The sequence below is a fragment of the Orbicella franksi genome, chromosome 13 (assembly GCF_964199315.1).
Source record: "Orbicella franksi chromosome 13, jaOrbFran1.1, whole genome shotgun sequence".
Classification (NCBI taxonomy): Eukaryota; Metazoa; Cnidaria; class Anthozoa; order Scleractinia; family Merulinidae; genus Orbicella; species Orbicella franksi.
The window spans coordinates 23,767,348-23,786,569 of NC_138157.1; the positions used below are offsets into that span (position 1 = coordinate 23,767,348).

The 19,222-nt window shown below is 39.4% G+C and overlaps 3 protein-coding genes and 1 pseudogene across 5 annotated transcripts in view; all 4 read left to right on the top strand.

Annotated features, from left to right (window-relative positions):
- Positions 1-19,222, top strand: part of LOC145464958 (protein O-glucosyltransferase 2-like) — a 176,052-nt gene that overhangs the window by 28,634 nt on the left and 128,196 nt on the right. For all 3 annotated transcript variants that reach the window (XM_081448770.1, XM_081448771.1, XM_081448772.1), the window contains exon 4: positions 14,626-14,703. In XM_081448770.1, the coding sequence (XP_081304896.1) occupies positions 14,626-14,703 (78 nt within the window). The remainder of the gene's footprint in view (positions 1-14,625; positions 14,704-19,222) is intronic.
- On the top strand, positions 6-2,719 carry LOC145464962 (uncharacterized). Its single transcript, XM_081448775.1, has one exon. The coding sequence runs from the start codon at positions 1,816-1,818 to the stop codon at positions 2,713-2,715; it is 900 nt and encodes a 299-aa protein (XP_081304901.1). The 5' UTR covers positions 6-1,815; the 3' UTR covers positions 2,716-2,719.
- On the top strand, positions 4,324-6,241 carry LOC145466210 (uncharacterized; annotated as a pseudogene).
- Positions 15,567-18,764, top strand: LOC145464966 (uncharacterized). The gene is made up of 4 exons (XM_081448780.1): positions 15,567-16,628; positions 16,724-16,792; positions 17,976-18,049; positions 18,675-18,764. The coding sequence occupies exons 1-3, from the start codon at positions 16,467-16,469 to the stop codon at positions 18,045-18,047; spliced, it is 303 nt and encodes a 100-aa protein (XP_081304906.1). The 5' UTR covers positions 15,567-16,466; the 3' UTR covers positions 18,048-18,049; positions 18,675-18,764.

The following is a 19,222-nucleotide window of genomic DNA, read 5'->3' on the forward strand; positions in this document are numbered from 1 at the left end:
TTGTAATACTGTGTAAGGTTCATTTTTCTGGGATTATGCAATTATTGCATAATCCCATATAGTCGTCTGTGTAGTTTTTTTAGCAGCAGTATCAACATGTAGGCAATGAAAAGCGTTGTGATGTGTTTTAATTTCGTGGAAAATTGTTGACGCCGCTCGAGACAACAGAAAGTTAACCAAAGTGAAAGTTTGATCTACCCTGTCATCAGGCATGGTTTAGGTAACCAAGGTTGAGATGACAGATACATCCACTTGTGGTCAGATGGTATCTCGCACCCCGTGGTGTCCAGATTACATCAATCTCATTCGGTCACTGAAAATCTCATTCGGTTTCTGACAACGTTTGTTTTCATGGCAAAAACCTATAAGAAATCCTAAAAAACTAAGACAAATCCAGACCAGCCACTCGGACAATATTTTTGAACATGTGTCTAAATAGTCTGAAGTTCTCTTCCCACCATTTTTCGATGAGATTGCTGTGCAAAAGGGTTTCAAACCAGAATTGGTTAGCGAAGTCATTAAAAGGGCTTCCTCTCTCAGCCATTTCTGAAAGTTGCACAGTTTTGGAATTTGAATCGCCTGGTTAATGAGTTAAATGAATGAAAACAGAAGTCATATTTAACTAGAGAATGTTGGTCCAGTTTTTCCGTCAGAACGTGCCATTGCGGGAATCCTGCGTTGCAACCAGAGGTGGCTCCCAGAAAAACGAAGAAAGGGCCAGTTTGGCCCTTTCTTTTTGCAAGACTACAGGCTTAACTAAGCGTAGTATTTTAAAAGCCATCCCAGGGCTCGAAATTGTGACTGATACGGTCACCAATGTAACTAACATTTCATCCTTGGCAACCAAAATTCGGCAAAAATTCTGGTTTAGTCACCATAATGGCGACTACATTTCTCTGTGTTGACGATCAATCCGGTTATTTTGTCGCACATTATGTCCTTCTAGACAATCATTGAAAGATCTTTGCTTCTAAAACACTCAACATAAGAAAAGAAGTCAATCCATTGTTTTGCTCTGCTGTATGGATTCTCTCATCGGAAAACTTCCAGGTTTGAAATCGCCCTATAATGCATTGCAAACCCTTGATCATTGACTATGTCATGTATGCCTAAGGACTGTTCTCTTGCAATGCACAGATCATACTAGTATCTGATTCGAAAGAAATTTATTGAGTAGAAACACTTCAAAAAGCACTTACTATTAAATTTTATCCTAGATCCTAATAAACTGCATATATTTAAGATTTAAAAATCTTAAAGAAATTTTAGCACCTTCTAAATACGTAACAACAAATACACAAAACACCAATTCACTTGAGGGAGGTTGCTATAAATGTTACAAGAGCAGATGCGACCTTTGTAAAAATTATTTTGTCGAATCGAGAAATTTTTTTAGCTTTAGAACAGGTAAATCTTACATTGTTAGACCCAATTTGACATGTAGTTCTAAAAACGCCATTTATTTGGTTTCTTGCAAAAAATGTCAGCTTCAGTATATTGGCTCAACAACCACTGAATTCAAAGCGAGATTTAGAAATCACAAGTCATCTATGGTTACAAATAAGAAATCATGTGAAGTTGCAGTCCACTTAAACGGCATCTCACATTCACTACAAGATTTTTCTTTTCAATGTATTGACCAAATTAGCAACACCTACAGGCAAGGTGGTATTGACAAAATTCTTGTTACAAAAGAAGCTTATTGGAGTGCCCAACCTTTCACCTTAGTGCCTCATGGCCTTAACAAAAAGCAAGAATTCCATTCAAAAAACAATACATTTTAATTCTACATAACTCACAAATGCAGGCTTTAAGATGAAGAAATCGATTTTCCAAATATTTCAATCATTCAAGGGCTTATTTTGGGGAATTTGTTGTGAGACCGTAATACATTTAGCGGTGCAGTTGCTAATGTGGTATCACATTAGCCAATCCAATCTAAAGCACAAGGGCTTTAGAGAAATAGAAGGAGAAGCATTTTATGATACAGCATTCAAAGAGTTGGCAGCCAAAATTAGTGAGGGAATTTACCAAGGAAAGGCATGCGATATGTTATCGCTTTTGTTGAAATATCGTGAACTCCTGGAGGACAAAGGAATCAAGGCCGAAAGTTACAGCAAACAGCACCTGAAACTTCGTCTTCAAAAGCACTTCGGAGAAGAGATCATGTTCCACCAGCATGCCAACAGGAGTAAGCTTGAGGTGATTTATTTGAGGAACATATCACTGCAAGACGTGCTAAATGCTTCAGCTGCACAGAATGCCAGATCCGTAAGCAATGTTTCGTTTAATGCCACTCAGCAGATTGTAAACACAGCTCGGTGGGTAAAGGAGGAAATACGTCAGTGCAGTGGTATCACATTAAGACCCCTTAACATAGACGATATGTCCCTTGAGTCATCAAGAAGGATAATTCCTCCCAGTCTGTACTGGCTAGTTCGTTTGATGATTACATCCCATGAGTCTGGAGTTGACGACTTTGACCAACTGTGTCCCTGTGTCGAAATAGAGGACAAGAGGTGCATTACTAGTATTTGCCAAGATATCATTCACTGCGCATCAAAAGTCCACGTGAAGCTCCTGAAGCAAATAGGACTTGCAATGGTGGTTCATCACCTGACTGGATGCAAGCAGTTAGTTGGCCTTTTGAATGGAATGGGGCACAGTTCGTCATACGATGAGTTGCAATCAGTTGATACAAGTCTAGCAACGTAAGTATTGGCCAAAGTAGAAACCTATGGAACAGTCATCCCATCAAACATCTCTCCGGGGTCTTTTGTGCAATTTGCTGCCGATAACAATTATTTAAAGGAGGAAACGATAGATTGCAAAAATACTACCCATGCCACAACCATGGTCTTTGGTCCAGAACCACTGCCTACCATAGCTGGAAATCATTCGGAGAGACATGATAGCCTGAAGAGAGGTGGAAGTGTTTATGAGTTGCAAGAATGTTCAGCATATGGAAGAAGACCTAAAGTTACTCAATATACTGGTGCCGTTGACAAAGAATGGCTCATGGGTGAGGGTGGTGTTCTCTCTGAAGCAACTAACACAGACGGCACTTGGACTCTCCTTCGTATGAAGCCAGCAAGTTTATTAAAGATGGGCATTGAAATGCAGGAAGAGCAACCAGTTCTGAGCTGGGCTGGATTCAACTCGATCTTGTATCCTGAACTTCCTTCTGCGAGCAAAATTGGATACTGTCCTATGATCGAAGGCTCATCCACCTAATTCTGCACAGTTTACACAGTTATGAAACACGCCCAGAAGATGCCTACTAACCTGGGTAAGGCCGACTCCATCATCACCTTTGACCTTGCTATCTACACGAAGGCGAAGCAAATTCAGAGGAAGTTTCCGGAGGAGTTTTCAGGCACTGTCATTCAGCTTGGGGGATTCCACATAGCTCTCAATTTCCTCTCTTGCAGCTTGGAAAGAAGTTTTGCAGTTCTGGATTGGAAGACCTTATTGAGTCTGGTGTATATGCAGCGGGGACAGCCTCAGCGGTAATGAAGGGGAAGTCTTACAACAGAGGAATTCAAGCTCACAAACCAGCAATGGAGGATTTTTGCGTTTGATGTGGGACGCTTTCATAGGATGGTACACAAGCCACGCTGGAGATGGGGAAGAGCGTCTTGTTGATGAAGATAAGAAAAGCAGAAGAATGCAGATGTGAAATAACAATGAACGTAGATGTACAATCTAGCGTGAATGGGTTGCAGCAGGAAACTACAGAGCTATGTTGGCTTTTTCAAAATTTTACAGCCCAGTCCAGAGCTAAGTCAAAGATGTTTGCTTTCTGGGGGAGTATGGGGAAATGGTGAAGCTGCTTCTTCAATTTGTCAAAGCTGAAAGAACTGGAAATTGGGAACTACATCTGTCAAGTGTGTCAGCTATGGTTCCACATTCCTTCATGATGGATAGGCCAAACTATGCACGCTGGCTCCCTGTATACATAATGGACATAAGGCAGTTGGCCACCAAGCATCCTCAAGTTCATCAAGAATTTGTGAATGGTTATCATGCAGTTAGTCGTTCTGGTAAGCCCTTTGCCCAGGTGTGGACAGATATGGCACTGGAACAGACCATAAAAGCAGACTCCAAGTCAAAAGGGGGAATAATTGGTATTTCCCAGAATCCTGGTACGCTAGATTGTTGGTTCCTCACTAGTCACGAGCGTGCGTCAGTTACTACAGCCCTTAAAAATATGTTTACCCAAGAGCACGACCATGTGGACATACACAAGAGGCTGGCGCAAAACGGGTAGCGCGCGATGAGGCTGATGTTTAGAAGCTTGTTTCATGCTTTACAACTGAACTGATGGCTAATCCTTTCATGCAAGAATCTGAGTTGTTAGTCAACTTCGCTACGGGCGTCATCTTACCCAATGACAACGCTGATGGTTTGATAAGAAGCACTGAAAAAGGACGCAAGCAGATGAACACCTTTGTAGAGAAACGGTTGAACACTAATCAAGTAAGCTTTTGGGATCCAATTCCAAAGCTCAAGGTGAAAACTTTCGAAAGTAGAACAAGGAAAATCCAGGTAAAGGCAGTCAATGATAAGCTGGTTACAGTTGGTGCTGATAGAGAGCTGTTTGGACGCCTTTTGATCGCCGCCAACGTGAGGCAGATTAACCTCAGAAGCTCTAGCTATGAGCTTTCATCTGTCCCGTTCTCCTTGGCTTATCAAGAAGGCAGCTTGAGGAAGACAACCAAGAGTACCCTGGCAGCTCTTATTGAAGGCAAAGTTAATGTTTGCCCACGACTCCGACCTTTCCCACGATACACCATTTATCATGGCATGGCTTTAGTTCAAGTACTGAAATCAACGGGAAGTAGTACCTTTGGCAAACTCGCATCAAATACTTTAAAGCTATCACTACATCACTCACCAACTGCAAAGAAGTTCACATTGTCTTCGACCAATACTGGGATGTGTCGATAAAAGCAGGAGAACGTGAATGCAGAGGTTCCCTGAACGTTTCGTAGGAGGTTAAAATCGACGGACCTTCTACGCCTGTGCCGAAAAAGAGGGGGAAGTATATTCCTAATCCACAAAACAAGACAAATCTATGTGACTTTCTGTCAGAGTCGGTTTGTATGTTAGGACAACAGCAGCTCCCTTCTGAGAAGAATCTTGTCATTGCTGGAGGATTTGAGAATGGCAGACAGGCAGTGATAGTCAGAAGAGGTCACCGCGAAGACGTGGACATTCTGGAATCAGACCACGAAGAAGCAGACACAAATAAATAGTTCCTCACGCCCATCTATAAAGTTGAATCTGAGACGTCAATCTCAATCCAGTTGAAAACATAGTACCCTTTTATTAGTGCAGCAACTTTATATCATCATTAATTTATTGTGTATTGTTGTTTGACAGGTTACTGCTGCATGCTAAGTATGTTGCAGATACCTATCCAGAGTGTCATATTGTCTTACAATCACCAGACACGAATGTTCTCGCTCTCAGCATATCCCATTTTTCCGATATCAACTACACTGAATTTTGGTTCAAAACTGGCGTGAAAGACTGTCTCTGTTATGTTCCAGTTCATGACGTATCGCAAGAGCTTGGCGAAAAAATGTGTCGTGCCCTTCCGCCCTTACACGCCATTACTGGATGCGACTCCACCAGCGCCCTTGCCGGAATCGGTAAGAAAAAGGGATGGCAAGTGCTATTATACAATGAGCAGCATCAAGACAGTCTAGGTCTTCTAGGTTCCCAGCGAAACCTGAGTGATGGCATTGCCACCCAATGTGAAGCTTTCATCTGTGATCTCTACCCGAGCTCAAGGATGAAAGCACGCACTATGGATGAGTTGAGGTATTTCCTGTTTTGTCAAAACAGAAAGCAGAAGAATGAGCTTCTTCCACCCACATCTGACAGCCTACTGCAACACTTGAAAAGAGTTAACTATCAGACTTTGTTTGGAGAAAGGCTCTGACTGCAATCCAGCATCTCCTGCAGCCCGAAAGTAATGGATGGGTGAGGGAAGACTCCTCGCTGAAGCCGGTTTACATGACAAAAGAGCCAGCTCCGAGTAGCCTGTTGGAACTGACGACTTGCACATGTCAGAGAGGGTGTCAGAGCAACTGCTCGTGTAACAACACAGGCTTATGTTCAGAGGCATGTTATTGCATGGCCAGCAGTGACATGTGTAGAAATCGGCACAGAGTTCTCTTAGACTTCGTTTCTGATTCTGATTCCGAGGACTCTGATTCTGAGTGAGAACAATACTCGTTATTATTAGTATTATACTCATAAATTCGAATATTGCAGTATCTTAAATCAGAAACGAAAAGCGGCAACATTTTCTTTCTTTTTCATTTATAAGTGATTGATAATTTTTAGTTTGTTGCCTCCAAGGGACTAGGCTTGTTTGCGTGCTAGATCTAAACTGATAAAAAGTGATATAAAGTAAACAGTTTTTATTTCCAAAGGCTTTGCTAAGATGATAGCAAGAGCAAAAGAAAGTTAATTTAATAAAGAAGGGATACACATTTCGTTTTTGTGGGGTTATTCTTCAAAACATCTGCGAATGCACGTTTGTTAATAGTCGCACATTTGTTACTAAGGTTTTCGATAAACAATTAAGAATAAAAAGCAGCAATATTAAAAATTGATGTTTCGACAGCTTTTTTGAGAATTTGAGAATGATTTGAGAATGATGACATGGAGCTGTCGAAACGTCATTCCTTAATCTCGCTGCTTTTTATTCTTAATCATTTGCTACTGGTCACGTTTAAAATCACATGACCAATCATGTGACATATGTAACCACTTAAAAATGAAGTAGATGTATATTTAGTGAATTTAGCTTAAGTGGTTGATTTCGTTGATTTTCACCAAGAAATAGCGATGTAAACTGCGTTCGAGTGTGTAGCCTCGTTTCCATGCTGAGCCGTGGGTTGGGCAAGAAAACATCCCCTTAACTTGAAACCTATGCCACTATTCAACTTTACGAACTACCTGGCTTTGATCAGGAGGTCTTTCTCTACAAGAATCAGGTGTCAAACATTTTCTGTGGCGATGGTTGAACGAAACTCCCATTTTTCAGTTTCTGCTCCCTGAGTAAAACAAAGACCCCTCAATCTGGACCCGCCAGTGGAGACTCTTCTGGACCCCTCTGGACCCCCATTTGGACCCCTATCTGGACCCCCTATTTTTCCTTCCAGAGAATACAGGCTCCTGATTTAAAATTTTTTTATTAATTAAACTTAGAACATGACACGATGAAGTCAGAAAAAATGAAAATGCATGAGAGCAGCTTACACAGTCACCAAAGTACTATATCAGTGAGCAAAATGTGAAGAAATAAATAAATTCATGCAGCGTAATTTCATTGAACTTAAACCAGGTTAATGGTCACCATGGAAATTCATTGAAGAACAGCAGATTTTGTAACTGAGTTAGGTTAATTTTAAACTACCTTTCTGCTTGGTCTGTAATAAAAGAAAGGACAACCAGGATAAAACTAAAAGATGTTTACTCAGTGAAATCTACATCGCAACTAACTATGAATATTTAAGTAGGTTGAAGTAGCGGGAACGGGTCTCTAGAGAACCCACGTGCTGCTAAGTTATACAACCCAACGCATCTTATACAACACCCTCCCTTTTATAAATGAAAAAGAAAAGAAAATTACAAACCAACACACGAGCTGACTTGTACACAATATGCATTAAGCATGCATTGATGAAATAAATATACAAGCTCTACAATATGTTAGAAGGCTCCTGATTTAAATATATTTTTCAGTAATTAAACTTAGAACATAACACGATGAGGTCTATTTAATCAGTGAGCAAAATGTGAAGAAATTAGTGAGTTCATGCAGCGTAATTTCATTGAACTTAAATCAGGTTAATGGTCACGATGGAAATTAATTGAAGAATAATAGATTTTTTAACTGAGTTAGGTTAATTTTAAACTACCTTTCTGTGTGGTTTGTAATAAAATGAAGGACGACCAGGATGAAACAAAGAGACGCTTAGTCAATGAAATCTACATCGCAACTAACCATGAATATTTAAGTAGGTTGAACTACATGTAGCGGGAGCGGGCCTCCAGAGAACGCACATGCTGCTAAGTTATACAACATAACGCATCGTATTATAAACCCTCATTTTATTAATGAAAAAGGAAAGAAAAATTACAAACCAACACACTAGCTGACTTATACACAATCTGAATTAAGCATGTATTAATGAAATACATATTCAAGCTCTACAATGTGTTAGTCTTTAGAACAGTTTATGGCTTAGTCAAAAAAAAGTCACTAAAGTGCTTTGGTGGCCGTTGTTGACATTCAGATCGTCTTAGCACTGGCTTGGGTGGAGACTGCTGCAGTTGGAGCAACTTCGGGCCTATTCAGAGGAGCATTATTTTTCTTGACTTGATGCAGGTGGATTTACTTCTCTGTGAACGGTAGTTGGTAACTCATTGGACTGCAGAACAAGGGGAACAGGCACCTCAGCAGAGGCCTGGTCTGACGATGGCGGTGACGGCTCATTTGTCTTTTGTAGGTGAACGCGGTTGCCATGAACCACATGATAGGGCATCTTGACCTCATATGATCTCTCATCCAGTCAACTTCGCACAATCCCTTTCTGCCATTCTCGCTGGCCCAGCTGAAACAGTTTTAGTCTTACTACATCTCTTCTGGAGGGATCCAGATCAACAGCACCTCTGTTGTAATACTGAGCCTGTCACTGTTTGAGCTTGGCTCAACACAGCTCTTGTCTGAAACTGCCTGCTCCTGGTCCTTCTGTCAAAGAGACGCTCTGCTGGACTAACTTGAACACTTGCAGGCAGGGTGTTATGATGATTGAGTAAGGGTAGAAATGCATCTGATCCACTCCTCTGCACTTTCTGAGAATTTTCTTGCTTCCTTCACTGTGCTCTCTGTTTTGCCGTTACCCTGACTATAATGTGGGCTGCTCATGAGATGTTCAAAGTCCCATTCCTTCACAAACCTTAGGAAGCCACGTGATGTAAACTGTGAACTGTTATCAGTCACCAGTTGCTCAGATATGCCGTGGTGCACAAAATGAGCATTTAACTTTCTGATGACACACACTGACAAGAGAGATCTCAGATGGTCAAACTCAAAGAAATCACTGTAGTAATCTGAGGTTTTTCCTTCAAACTTTAACAGGTTGGCAGCAACTCATTACCAGGTCGAGTTGGCGTCTCAAGGGACATCATCGTTTCCTTAGCTTGATCTTGCTCATATTCTTGACAGGCCTCGCAGGTTGACACATAGTTCTTAAAAGGGCTAGGTCACGCTATTTTAGGCAATTTTGTTTAATTTTGTTAATTATGAGCTCTAAATGTCAAATTTGCAGAGCAAGAGACTTTTGTTTGGAAAATCATGGCCTCATAACAACTGAGAATGATTTTGCAGCTGTGTAAATGACATTTTTATATAAACTGATATAAATTTGAAAAAAGATGGGCTGGCATTTTTCAAATTTACCCAAATGCAATTCATTTTAGTCCTCTCCAGTTTTGTCCATCCATGTCCCTTCTTGGCTTTGTTGTGTTTTGTTTGAGTTCTTCTATAGGTTTGAGCCGTTATTGTGATATTTTAGTTAATTCTACAACCATTTGATCAGTGCTGAAATTGCCTACAATTGTGTGACCTAGCCCCTTTAATGTCGGCTGTCATCCGAGCCAGTACGCACACTCATGCATTCCGTTTAGACAGCTATTGACCCCAAGATGTGAGCTGTGAATCCACTTCAAGAGCTTGCTCCTAGAAGCACGTGGAACCACAACTTGCTCTCCTTTGAAGATGAGGCCATCCTGGATTGACATCTCGTCACGCATGTTGACGTAAGGGAGATAATACTGAGTAGGTTACTCTTATGCTCGAACCAGCCCTTCTGAATCACGGCTTTTAACACTTGAAGAGATTCAGCTGCAATGAGGCTCTTGACTTCACTCCAAGCCCGTCCTTACGTGTCGGACCAACACCATTCTACGTCCTTACGTGTCAGGTCACGGAGCGGTTTCATCATGTCAGACAGGTTTGGCAGGAAACAACTGAGGTGATTAACCATTGATACCATTTAGATGCGATACATCACCTGGATTTTCAGGTCGTAGCATTTGAACAATCACTCTGTCTTTCTGCGGATCTGGCTTCAGGCCTTCTGTTGTCAAGAGATGCCCATGAAAGGTGACTTCCTCACACTTGTAATCCAGTTTCATGTGGTCGAGCTTTATGCCCCTCAGCTGACACCTCTTCATGAAGCCCTCCAGGTTACCATCGTGATCACCATCATCTCTTCCATAAATAAAGATGTCATCAGCAATACACTTCACACCTGTTAGACCCAACAGCTCTTGGTGTAAATGCTTCTGAAAAATTTTGCTTGAGAGAGACCAAACAACAAACAAAGCCAGTGGTATCTCCTGTGACAGTCGCAAAAGTTGTCAACAGACTAGACTCATCGTCCAGCACCAAATGCCAAAAGATAAATGCAAGATCAACCTTAGTGAACACGGGAGCCTCTGCTAGATTGGGTGGCAACTCGTCAATAACAGGAATCTGGTATCTTTCCCTCTTCAGGGCAGCATTTAGGGCCTTAGGATCAATGCAAACCCGTAACTCACTAGATTTCTTCACAGGGACAATGAACTGGCTGACCCACTCCGTTGGTTCATTGACTGGAGCAATGTCCTTGACATCCTGCAACCTTTGAAGTTCTGCCTTGAATTTCTCTCTGACAGAGACGGGTACTTTCCTGGCTGGGAGGATTACATGTTGACAAGCCGGATCCACTTGTAGATGAACCTTTCCAGGAAGCTTGCCAGGGCACTTATCAAACACATCGGCATATTTGATAATCAGATCATCTTGCAAATTCTCCACAACACTCATAAAGTTCTCCTTGCGCATCGTTAACAAACCCATCTTCTCGGTGACGTTCAAACCCAGAAGTGGAGTTAGACTTTCCTTGACAACCAGGAACCTTACTTTGTACTTCATAGTGTTTTGGGGTTTTAAAACTGGCAGAGCACACGTCCCACAGGCTTGACCTTGGTGCCATTCCACATAACAAGGGACTGGGAACAAGGAGCAAGATCCACTTTTTCCACATGCTTGTATGGTAAAATGTTAGCATTAGCTCCACAGTGAACCTGAAATCTGACAAGTTAGTTCTGGACCGCATTTCAGCAAACACAGCCTTATCTTTCATAGCTTGAACCGTAACTACACTTACCTCTTCCTGGTCTGCATCACTCTTGATGGCGTAAACCGCGGCATCTTTGCATCCTTTTGCAAAATGATTCTTTTCTTGCACTGCTTACATACTTTACCCCAGGCAGGACACTTCTTTCTCTCCAGGGCATGATCATAGCCACAAAATTTGCACAAAATTTTCTTCCTGACTATCCATCTGGCTTCGGAACTTGAGGCTTTTTCTTCTTTGACTTGACCTGATTAATGTTGTCTTCCAACAGTGACTTCATCTGTGACTCTGTAACTTCCTCACTGCAGCATATGTCAATACACCAATTCAAAGCAAGATCTCTTATTCTCAGAAGCTTCTTGGTGGTCTGCTCGTTTTTATTTCCAAGCACAATAACGGATTAGGCTGTCCCGCAAATAATCACAAAAATTTAACGTCTTGGCCAATGTTTTCAATTCAGTGATGAAACTATCCACCAACTCAGTTGGAAGTTTATCTTGCTTGTTAAAGCAATACCTCTAATAATTTGGTTGACCTCTCCAATACAATACTTCTCCAATTTATCCATTACCACGTGCCAATTATCCGAGCCCTCGGCTTCAGTGTAACTGAACGTCTTGATAACTTTCAAAGCATCATCTCCAACCGTATGCTTATATATCGCTAGCTGGTACTCCGGACTCTCTCGATTCAGTCTAGAAATGACAAAATAGTTGCTGTATTTTTCCTTTCAAAGCTTCCAATTTTCGGCTACTTCTCTGCTGAGTTTCAAAGCAAGAGGTTTAGGTGGCATGATCTGATGAAACATTGATGTTTGAGGCAGTAAAGTTTGGGATGTTGTGCCCAAGCTTCCACCACCAGAGTTTTCTTCCTCACCCATGTTGCAAATGGTTTATCAGTGCCGTGTGTTGGCTTTTTCCTGAAATATGTCAGTCATGACGGTCTGTGTGAGATGTTGTTCACCTTGGCACAAACAGGTGGATAATCTCCTACTGAACATGGTGAGTGGTAACAACAGTTCAAAACAGTTGTATTACTAGAGCGGATTTCTAGTTTTCTCCTAGTATGTGAGTTTGCAAGGAACCTTTACATCTGAACCATGGTCTGAACAGGAAATGCGCATTCACCTTAGAGTGGAGAAATTTTAATTGACCTCCGCAAAGAACACAAGAGTACGTTAAAGGGAAGGGGCAGTATGTTAAAATGCCAAGAATTGGAGATGAATGAATGAATTTGTGAACAATGTTAAGTGAAGTGCATTTTCCAAATGTAACAGGTGTGGAGACTGCCTTAGCTGTGAATGTAAAGAAACTGAAGGGCACTAACACAAAGAAAAGAATCAAGAAAATAAAAGACTGTTGTTCTCAAAGCCTGTTGTTTTGTTGGTTTATCTCACGACATCAATTGAGTTCACCCACTTCCTATTTCAGTGCGGCCGCTCATAGAATATAACCCCGTTGTTTCATCATAACCAACCTTTAACTGAGTTAAGTTATTTGGGAATTTTAACCAGGTTTCTAAAAAATTAAACCAGGTTAGCTGCGGCGGCAGCCATTATATTATTCTCAACACAATGCTGTGTGAATTTATTAATTTCTTCACATTTTGCTCACTGATTAAATGGACTTCATCATGTTGTGTTCTTAGTTTAATTATTTAAATCAGGACCCCATACTTTCTGGAAGAAAAAATAGGGGGTCCAGAAGGGGTCCAAAAGGGGTCCACTAGGGGGTCCAGATTGAGGGGTCCACGCTTTGTATTGAACCAAAAATTCACGTGGAGGAAGTGCTGGAAGATTTTTTTCAAAGTTGCTGCACAAAAATTTTTTCATCATTTTATGTGGTATCATTGGCTTAGAAAAATTCCTATTGTCTTTCAGCCAATCATAATCCAGAATTACAATGTGTAATTTGCACTGGTGTCATGCTTGAACTGCACTGCTCTCAGCCAATCAGAATCGAGTAATTTTTTCATATATATTATTAAGTAAGTAATGTTAGTATAGCAAGTAACAATAATATTGTAAGTAATACTGTAAGTAATGTAAATATTGTAAGTAATGTTAGTGACGTAAGAAATGTTATTAATGTATATGTAATGATTGTAAATTACATGTGTCTTCCAATCAAATAGAACTGAACATTCTCAAAGAAAAAATTCTGAAATAAATTCATGCTTGCCCAAATAGAAATATATCATCAGAGCAACATCCTTGTGTTCCTTATTACAGTCTGCCATTCCATCACCATTGCAACTCACATTATTGTCTAAGCCCACAAGAAGGGTTAGGGTTCTGCAAAAAGCTGTATGTCCAGTACTTTTTTCCACTATGAAGCTCAGGTCCTTTCAATTTTGAAAGGTACATCATTCTTTTCTAGCCATGAAGTGGTTAAGATAATGACAAACTATCAATGCTGCTGGAAAGAGGATATATCAAAACCTTTTTACTAAGTTTCGTTTTTCAAATGTAGTTCTAAAATTTTAAAACTTCTGCGCATGCTTTGAGCATGTTAATATTTTAAGTGCTAGCATATCTAAGAATGAACTTTGTGGGTGCCGGCATGAAGAAATTAGTTCGTTTTGTTTGTTTAGTGTTGCCAGTTTCAGTTTGATGATGATGAAGTGCTTCTCAGTGGTGCATAGGCTGCACCGCTTCATCAGATTTGAGTAGGGTTTCACCTTGGCAAGGATCTTCCATTTCATGATGTAGTGTTGTTGTTTGCTTTTAAGCTGCCAGTAGTGTTTGCTAAGTTCTGTGTTGTTGTTGTGTTTTTCATTGTTGAACGACACCTGATGGTTTCTAAACCTTGCCTAAATTCAGTGGCTGTAAGCCGTACACAGGTTTTGGTTTTGCTCTCAAATGTCACCTTGGCTTGATAAATGATTCCTTCAGAAAGGCAGTTTCCTTTTAAGGGGCATTTGTTCTTCTCCCTGCAGTTGCATGTTCTTCTGGCTTGGTGTGATAATGCTGGCACTGGTGAAAGTTCATTCTTACTAGATATAGTTAACTAACTGTATTCTGTTTCCCCAGTGCATGCATGTTGGCACTTAAAATATTAACATGTTCAATGCACCTGCATAAGTTTTGAACTTTTAAAAGTACATTCAAACAAGCAACGATTGATTGTAATGGTTTTTTATGATGTTTTGTAACGGTCTGTTTTAACGGTTTATTGCGTCTTGCGCGAACATATTGTTGATTTGTATTTTAGTAGGCTTCAGTGTATATGGAAACTAACTGATGAGTGGGCTAACTTTATGTTAGCCTACAAAACAGAGCTGTATTAAACTCCATATGTACTCGAGGTCGGAATAGTCTCAACATATTTTGTATGTATGTGTGTGTGTATGCATGTATGAGTGTATGTATGTATGTATGACAGCTGCTTGTCTGGACACAAATTGTTTTTTTTTTCAGGTTTATCACAAGTGTTACGGTCAGCATGTGGGATTTTCAATGTTTATGGATAACATACTCTTGTCTCTTGCTAGGAAGGTGAATATAGTTAATAGATATTTATAACACAGACGTGACTGTTTTACTAGAAAATAATCGACTACAAAAATTCATACGTAATCACATCCAGTGGGATATTTTATAGGTATAGACGATGTTATTTCCCTTTCTTCATGGTTGTTTATGAAAACAGTCAGTGAAAATGGTGAGTGATAGACTCATCTATATAATAATAATAATAATAATAATAATAATAATAATAATAATAATAAAAATAATAAAAATAACACAGTGCTTGAAGATACAAATTTTATTTTCTTGTGTTGAACAATATTTTTCTTGCTGCATGCATTTGGAATATTGTTTTCACCACTGCAAAATAAAATTTATAACCTTATGCCACCATATAATATTCTCTGTGGTTATACCCTGCACAATATTGAGGTTCTGTAATGAAGAAAATGTACTCATTTATCACCCCCTGTAAAGCCAGAAAACTTTGGGTAGAGATCTCACCAGATGCCAAGATATTTTATATTGTATGTGACAAAACCCTTCAGCCAAAACCTCAACAAGAACTTGTCATTAATTGAAGAACACGACATTATACAATGAGAGATATTTTTTGGCTGATAACTCTATAGTCAAGTCTTTTCAAACTGGAAAGAACTTTGGAACAAGGGTTAAGTCCATACAGGTCACTAAGATCTCTAGCATTAAGAACATTTCTCAGTTTATTTACATTTTATTAAATTTTAGACTGCTGACCGCTGTTTACACAAATGATGTGCTACAATGTGTACATTCCATTACTTTTATGAGGCAAATGGATGATGTGGAGGAAAATCTAGGCTCTACAATTCTTAATGTCATTGCTGTGAAAAGTACAGTGTCATTTCCTACAAATTGTGTGGCAAATATTTCAGTAGCTTATTTTTATATTTCTCATTTTCACTATTCAGTGGATAAATTCAAGAAATTGTTATGCTATGGAAGATAATTAAGTAAAGAAGACAGTTCTCCAAGTTTTAGGTCTCAGCATTTGCCCAAACTTCAATTCAGATATTTGTCAAAATGTATCCCTGCTAAAAATGTCCAAAGGGTCCAAATGGTATTTGTACAAATGCCATTGTGTTTTAACATGAGGTTAAAAAGCACCTTAAAACGTGTTAAATAGAGTTGACAAAGTTAAGTGCTTTGATAAGGTTGACAACGGTCAATTCATGGGTTTTGGGTTCATGTTTTCATCTGGTTTTCTTTGCAAGATCTTATCAACTTCAGTGCGACACAAAAAAGTAAACAAACTAGAGGTGATCAAAACATGATATCCATTACAATATCAACTGATACGTTTCATGTCTAATGCTTGTCTGAATATCTCTGTCAGACCCTTCCTTTTTCCAACCCTGTCTCTTGCAAATTTCATCCATCAGTATTCCTCTCTCTTCTCTCAAGCTCTCATGATCATGGGTAAGAAAGTAGTGAGGGATGCATGATTGGCACCCCTTTGAAGGGCAGCCATTTACGTGAAGTGGGCAGCCATAATGCGATGAAGTCACAAAGCAAGAGAAGTTGACGGTCTTTTGTTAATTTATTATGAAATAAATTATGTCAAAGGGTGCAAAGAGAAAGACAAAAATGACAGTGATTGTTTGAGACATATTGCTCAACTCCAATGCTGATTGGCTGTCATCAATCTATTGTATTTCAAAATATTTGAGTTATAAGTGTTTCACATTTGAGTTTTTTTGGACAGCTTTTACAAGATTCTTGTAGATTAAAGACAAGTGAGTTTTGTTGCGATGGTTTTTGGCAACTGCAATGAAATCAAAATGACGCTGAATGAGTGTTCCACTGTGAAAGAGCTAGAAGAGTTTGCAGGGTCTGTTCAAATTCCCAAGAAGTTGATTCGTTTCTATTTTGAGAGATTCGTGGAGCTCAGTCTTCAAGATATTGAATTTGAAGTAAGTAAAAGTGTTTTAAGATCGATTCGTTTGTGGATACATTTGTTCATCTCCCTGCCTTTTTTCTGGTCTAACATTGTGTGTTATCCTTTTAGCTCCCCACAGACTATACAACTGAAGAAACTATTTCGGACATCGCGATGGTTCACGATACATCTGTAATGGTATGTTTAACATATAGCTCACTGAGAAGTTGAAGTGTTTTGCATTTTCAGTTATCATAGTTGGACAAACTCTATTATTTTTATTCATGGCTTAGCTAAATGGTAACGAACCGAAAAGTAATGCTTTTGAAGAGAATTGAGTTTCATAACTCACATACAATACCTGTAATGTCAGGTTCATGGCGACTGTTGAAAGGCTGAATTGTCACTTGCTAGACAACTTGTCGCAATGAGACTAGCATATGTGAAAGATGCTTTACTAATCGAATAAAGCCAGAGATCATGGAGAATCAGCTGTGATTGATGGTGATTTAATTGATGATAATCGAGCGTAAACTGAAATATAATGCAATGAATAAACTAATTACTAGATAATAGAAGATTACAAGATGACAAGAGTCATGAAACAATAATAGCAAACATTCCAATCATAACTGCGATATGACAATACTTCCAGTCAAACTTCTCAGTAAAGATACAATTAAAATCATCAGTGATCTCAAGCAGATACGCATACTGCTAACTGTCCTAATACAATACATGATAACACTCTAAAATCTTGAAAACAATAAAATTGCACAATGCAATAAAAACGTGCTTGCGTGAGTGCCACTGAAAGCGATGTGGGAATTTACTAGCAAGGAAAGGACTTTAACTGAATTACCAGAGATTCTTATAGGAAAGTTGCTAAATAGAAACCTAAGCTAGGGAGAGTGTAAATTATGAAGATCTATCACTAAAACAGGATGAAATAAAAACTTTGAAAACTGGGGCTCTGCCACGTGTTGGACTTACAATAGGCTGTTGTACAAAAAACCGAGACTAAAGGTACTTAAGGTTAAAAAATGTCAAAACTTACACTAAAAACAAACATAGAAAATAGTTTGTACTTACACATCGGTTCCCGCTTGCACTCTAAATAGTCAAGGGTAGCTTAAAACTTAATCGACTTGAAAACACGTACTGTGCACACACGATAACTGAAACTTGAACTACTGGCGGGAATATGCCGCTAACATTATCTATATACGTCCGCGTGTAAAAACTAATGACGTCATTGCTAAGCAACAAATTGGCGAATCAGAAAGAATCAAGATTACTCACTTAATTAGAGAAGCCTCGATATAGTGTTCATTACAATACTTGTTTTATCTCATTAACATTTTTTTCCTCTCTCTCTAAGGCATCAAGAGATGAGTTTATCAGCCAGTTATTGGTAGAAAGTGATGAAACCGTTGGTAATTTATCGCTGTAGAGGTGAGTTTGACTATTACTGATTTATGTTCTTCCCCCACAGACACGATTCTTGTTTTCAAGTCATCGGAAATTGCAAAATTATGTTCACATGCTTAGGTATGCACCACTAGTTTTGGGACTGCTAGTAGCTAGTCTTTACATTTGACAATTTAGCCCCAGAGTTCTTTTGTTATACAAAAGATGAATTGTTTTTAGCATTTTCAGTTATCCTAGCACGACAAAACATATTTTATTCACCCCTTAGTTGCAAGACACTGAACCAAAAAGCACTTTCCAAGAGTTGATGCAGAAATATTCTTGAGTAGGAAATAAAGTAGGTTGCATATCAGTACAGTACATGTACGTATTATACAATGCCCATTGTTATCTCAAGTCAATTTCAAATCAGTCCTTTATTGTATTAAAACGTTTTCTCTCACTTTCATACATCAAGCAATAAGTCGCAAGATGGCTTTTCGCAAACAACTGTTGATTTTGAGGTACATTTTACAGTTGTTAATTTTGGTTTTAGGCACCAGCACACAAAATTTGATAAACATTTTGACATGGTAATTATTTTTTTTCTTTTGATTTAACCCACATGGCACATGCTTCATTGATCGTGAGTAAACCTCTTTGTCAATAGAGTTGACCAACCCACTGATTGGTGCGCTCCCATGGTGGTGACCCCGAAGAGCAATGGCAAGGTCAGGGTCTGCGTCGACCTGAGCAAGCTGAATGAGTACGTCAAGAGGGAGAACCATCCACTTCCAGCGGTAGACACAACTCTCGGAAGATTGGCAGGTTCCAGGGTGTTCACTAAACTTGACGCGAACTCAGGATTCTGGCAGATAAAGCTAGCGTGGGAATCAAGACCACTGACAACATTCATCACTCCATGGGGCCGTTTCTGTTTCAATGTGTTGCCCTTCGGAATCAGTTCTGGTTCTGAGAAATTCCAGAAGAATATGAGTCAGATCCTCCAGGGATTGGATGGCATGGAGTGCAACATAGATAGCCCTAAGGGACAGAACATAATTAGCTCCGATTTGCCGATTTGCATAGTATAAGAATGTGCCTTTTTAACAAATTCTTTGTCAGTTTCCCCTGATGAAGGCTGAAGTTTTAGCCGAAACGTTGGGACTTTTACAAAAAATTTTTACTAACATTTTTACATTTTTTAAACTAGAGTAA

Excerpts from the sequence above, each read along its gene's own strand:
- LOC145464962 (XM_081448775.1), top strand. The coding sequence starts at position 1,816 with ATGAAGAAATCGATTTTCCAAATATTTCAATCATTCAAGGGCTTATTT.
- LOC145464966 (XM_081448780.1), top strand. The coding sequence starts at position 16,467 with ATGGTTTTTGGCAACTGCAATGAAATCAAAATGACGCTGAATGAGTGT. Across the intron at positions 16,629-16,723 it reads TTCAAGATATTGAATTTGAA|CTCCCCACAGACTATACAAC; the intron begins GTAAGTAAAAGT and ends TTATCCTTTTAG. Across the intron at positions 16,793-17,975 it reads TTCACGATACATCTGTAATG|GCATCAAGAGATGAGTTTAT; the intron begins GTATGTTTAACA and ends TCTCTCTCTAAG.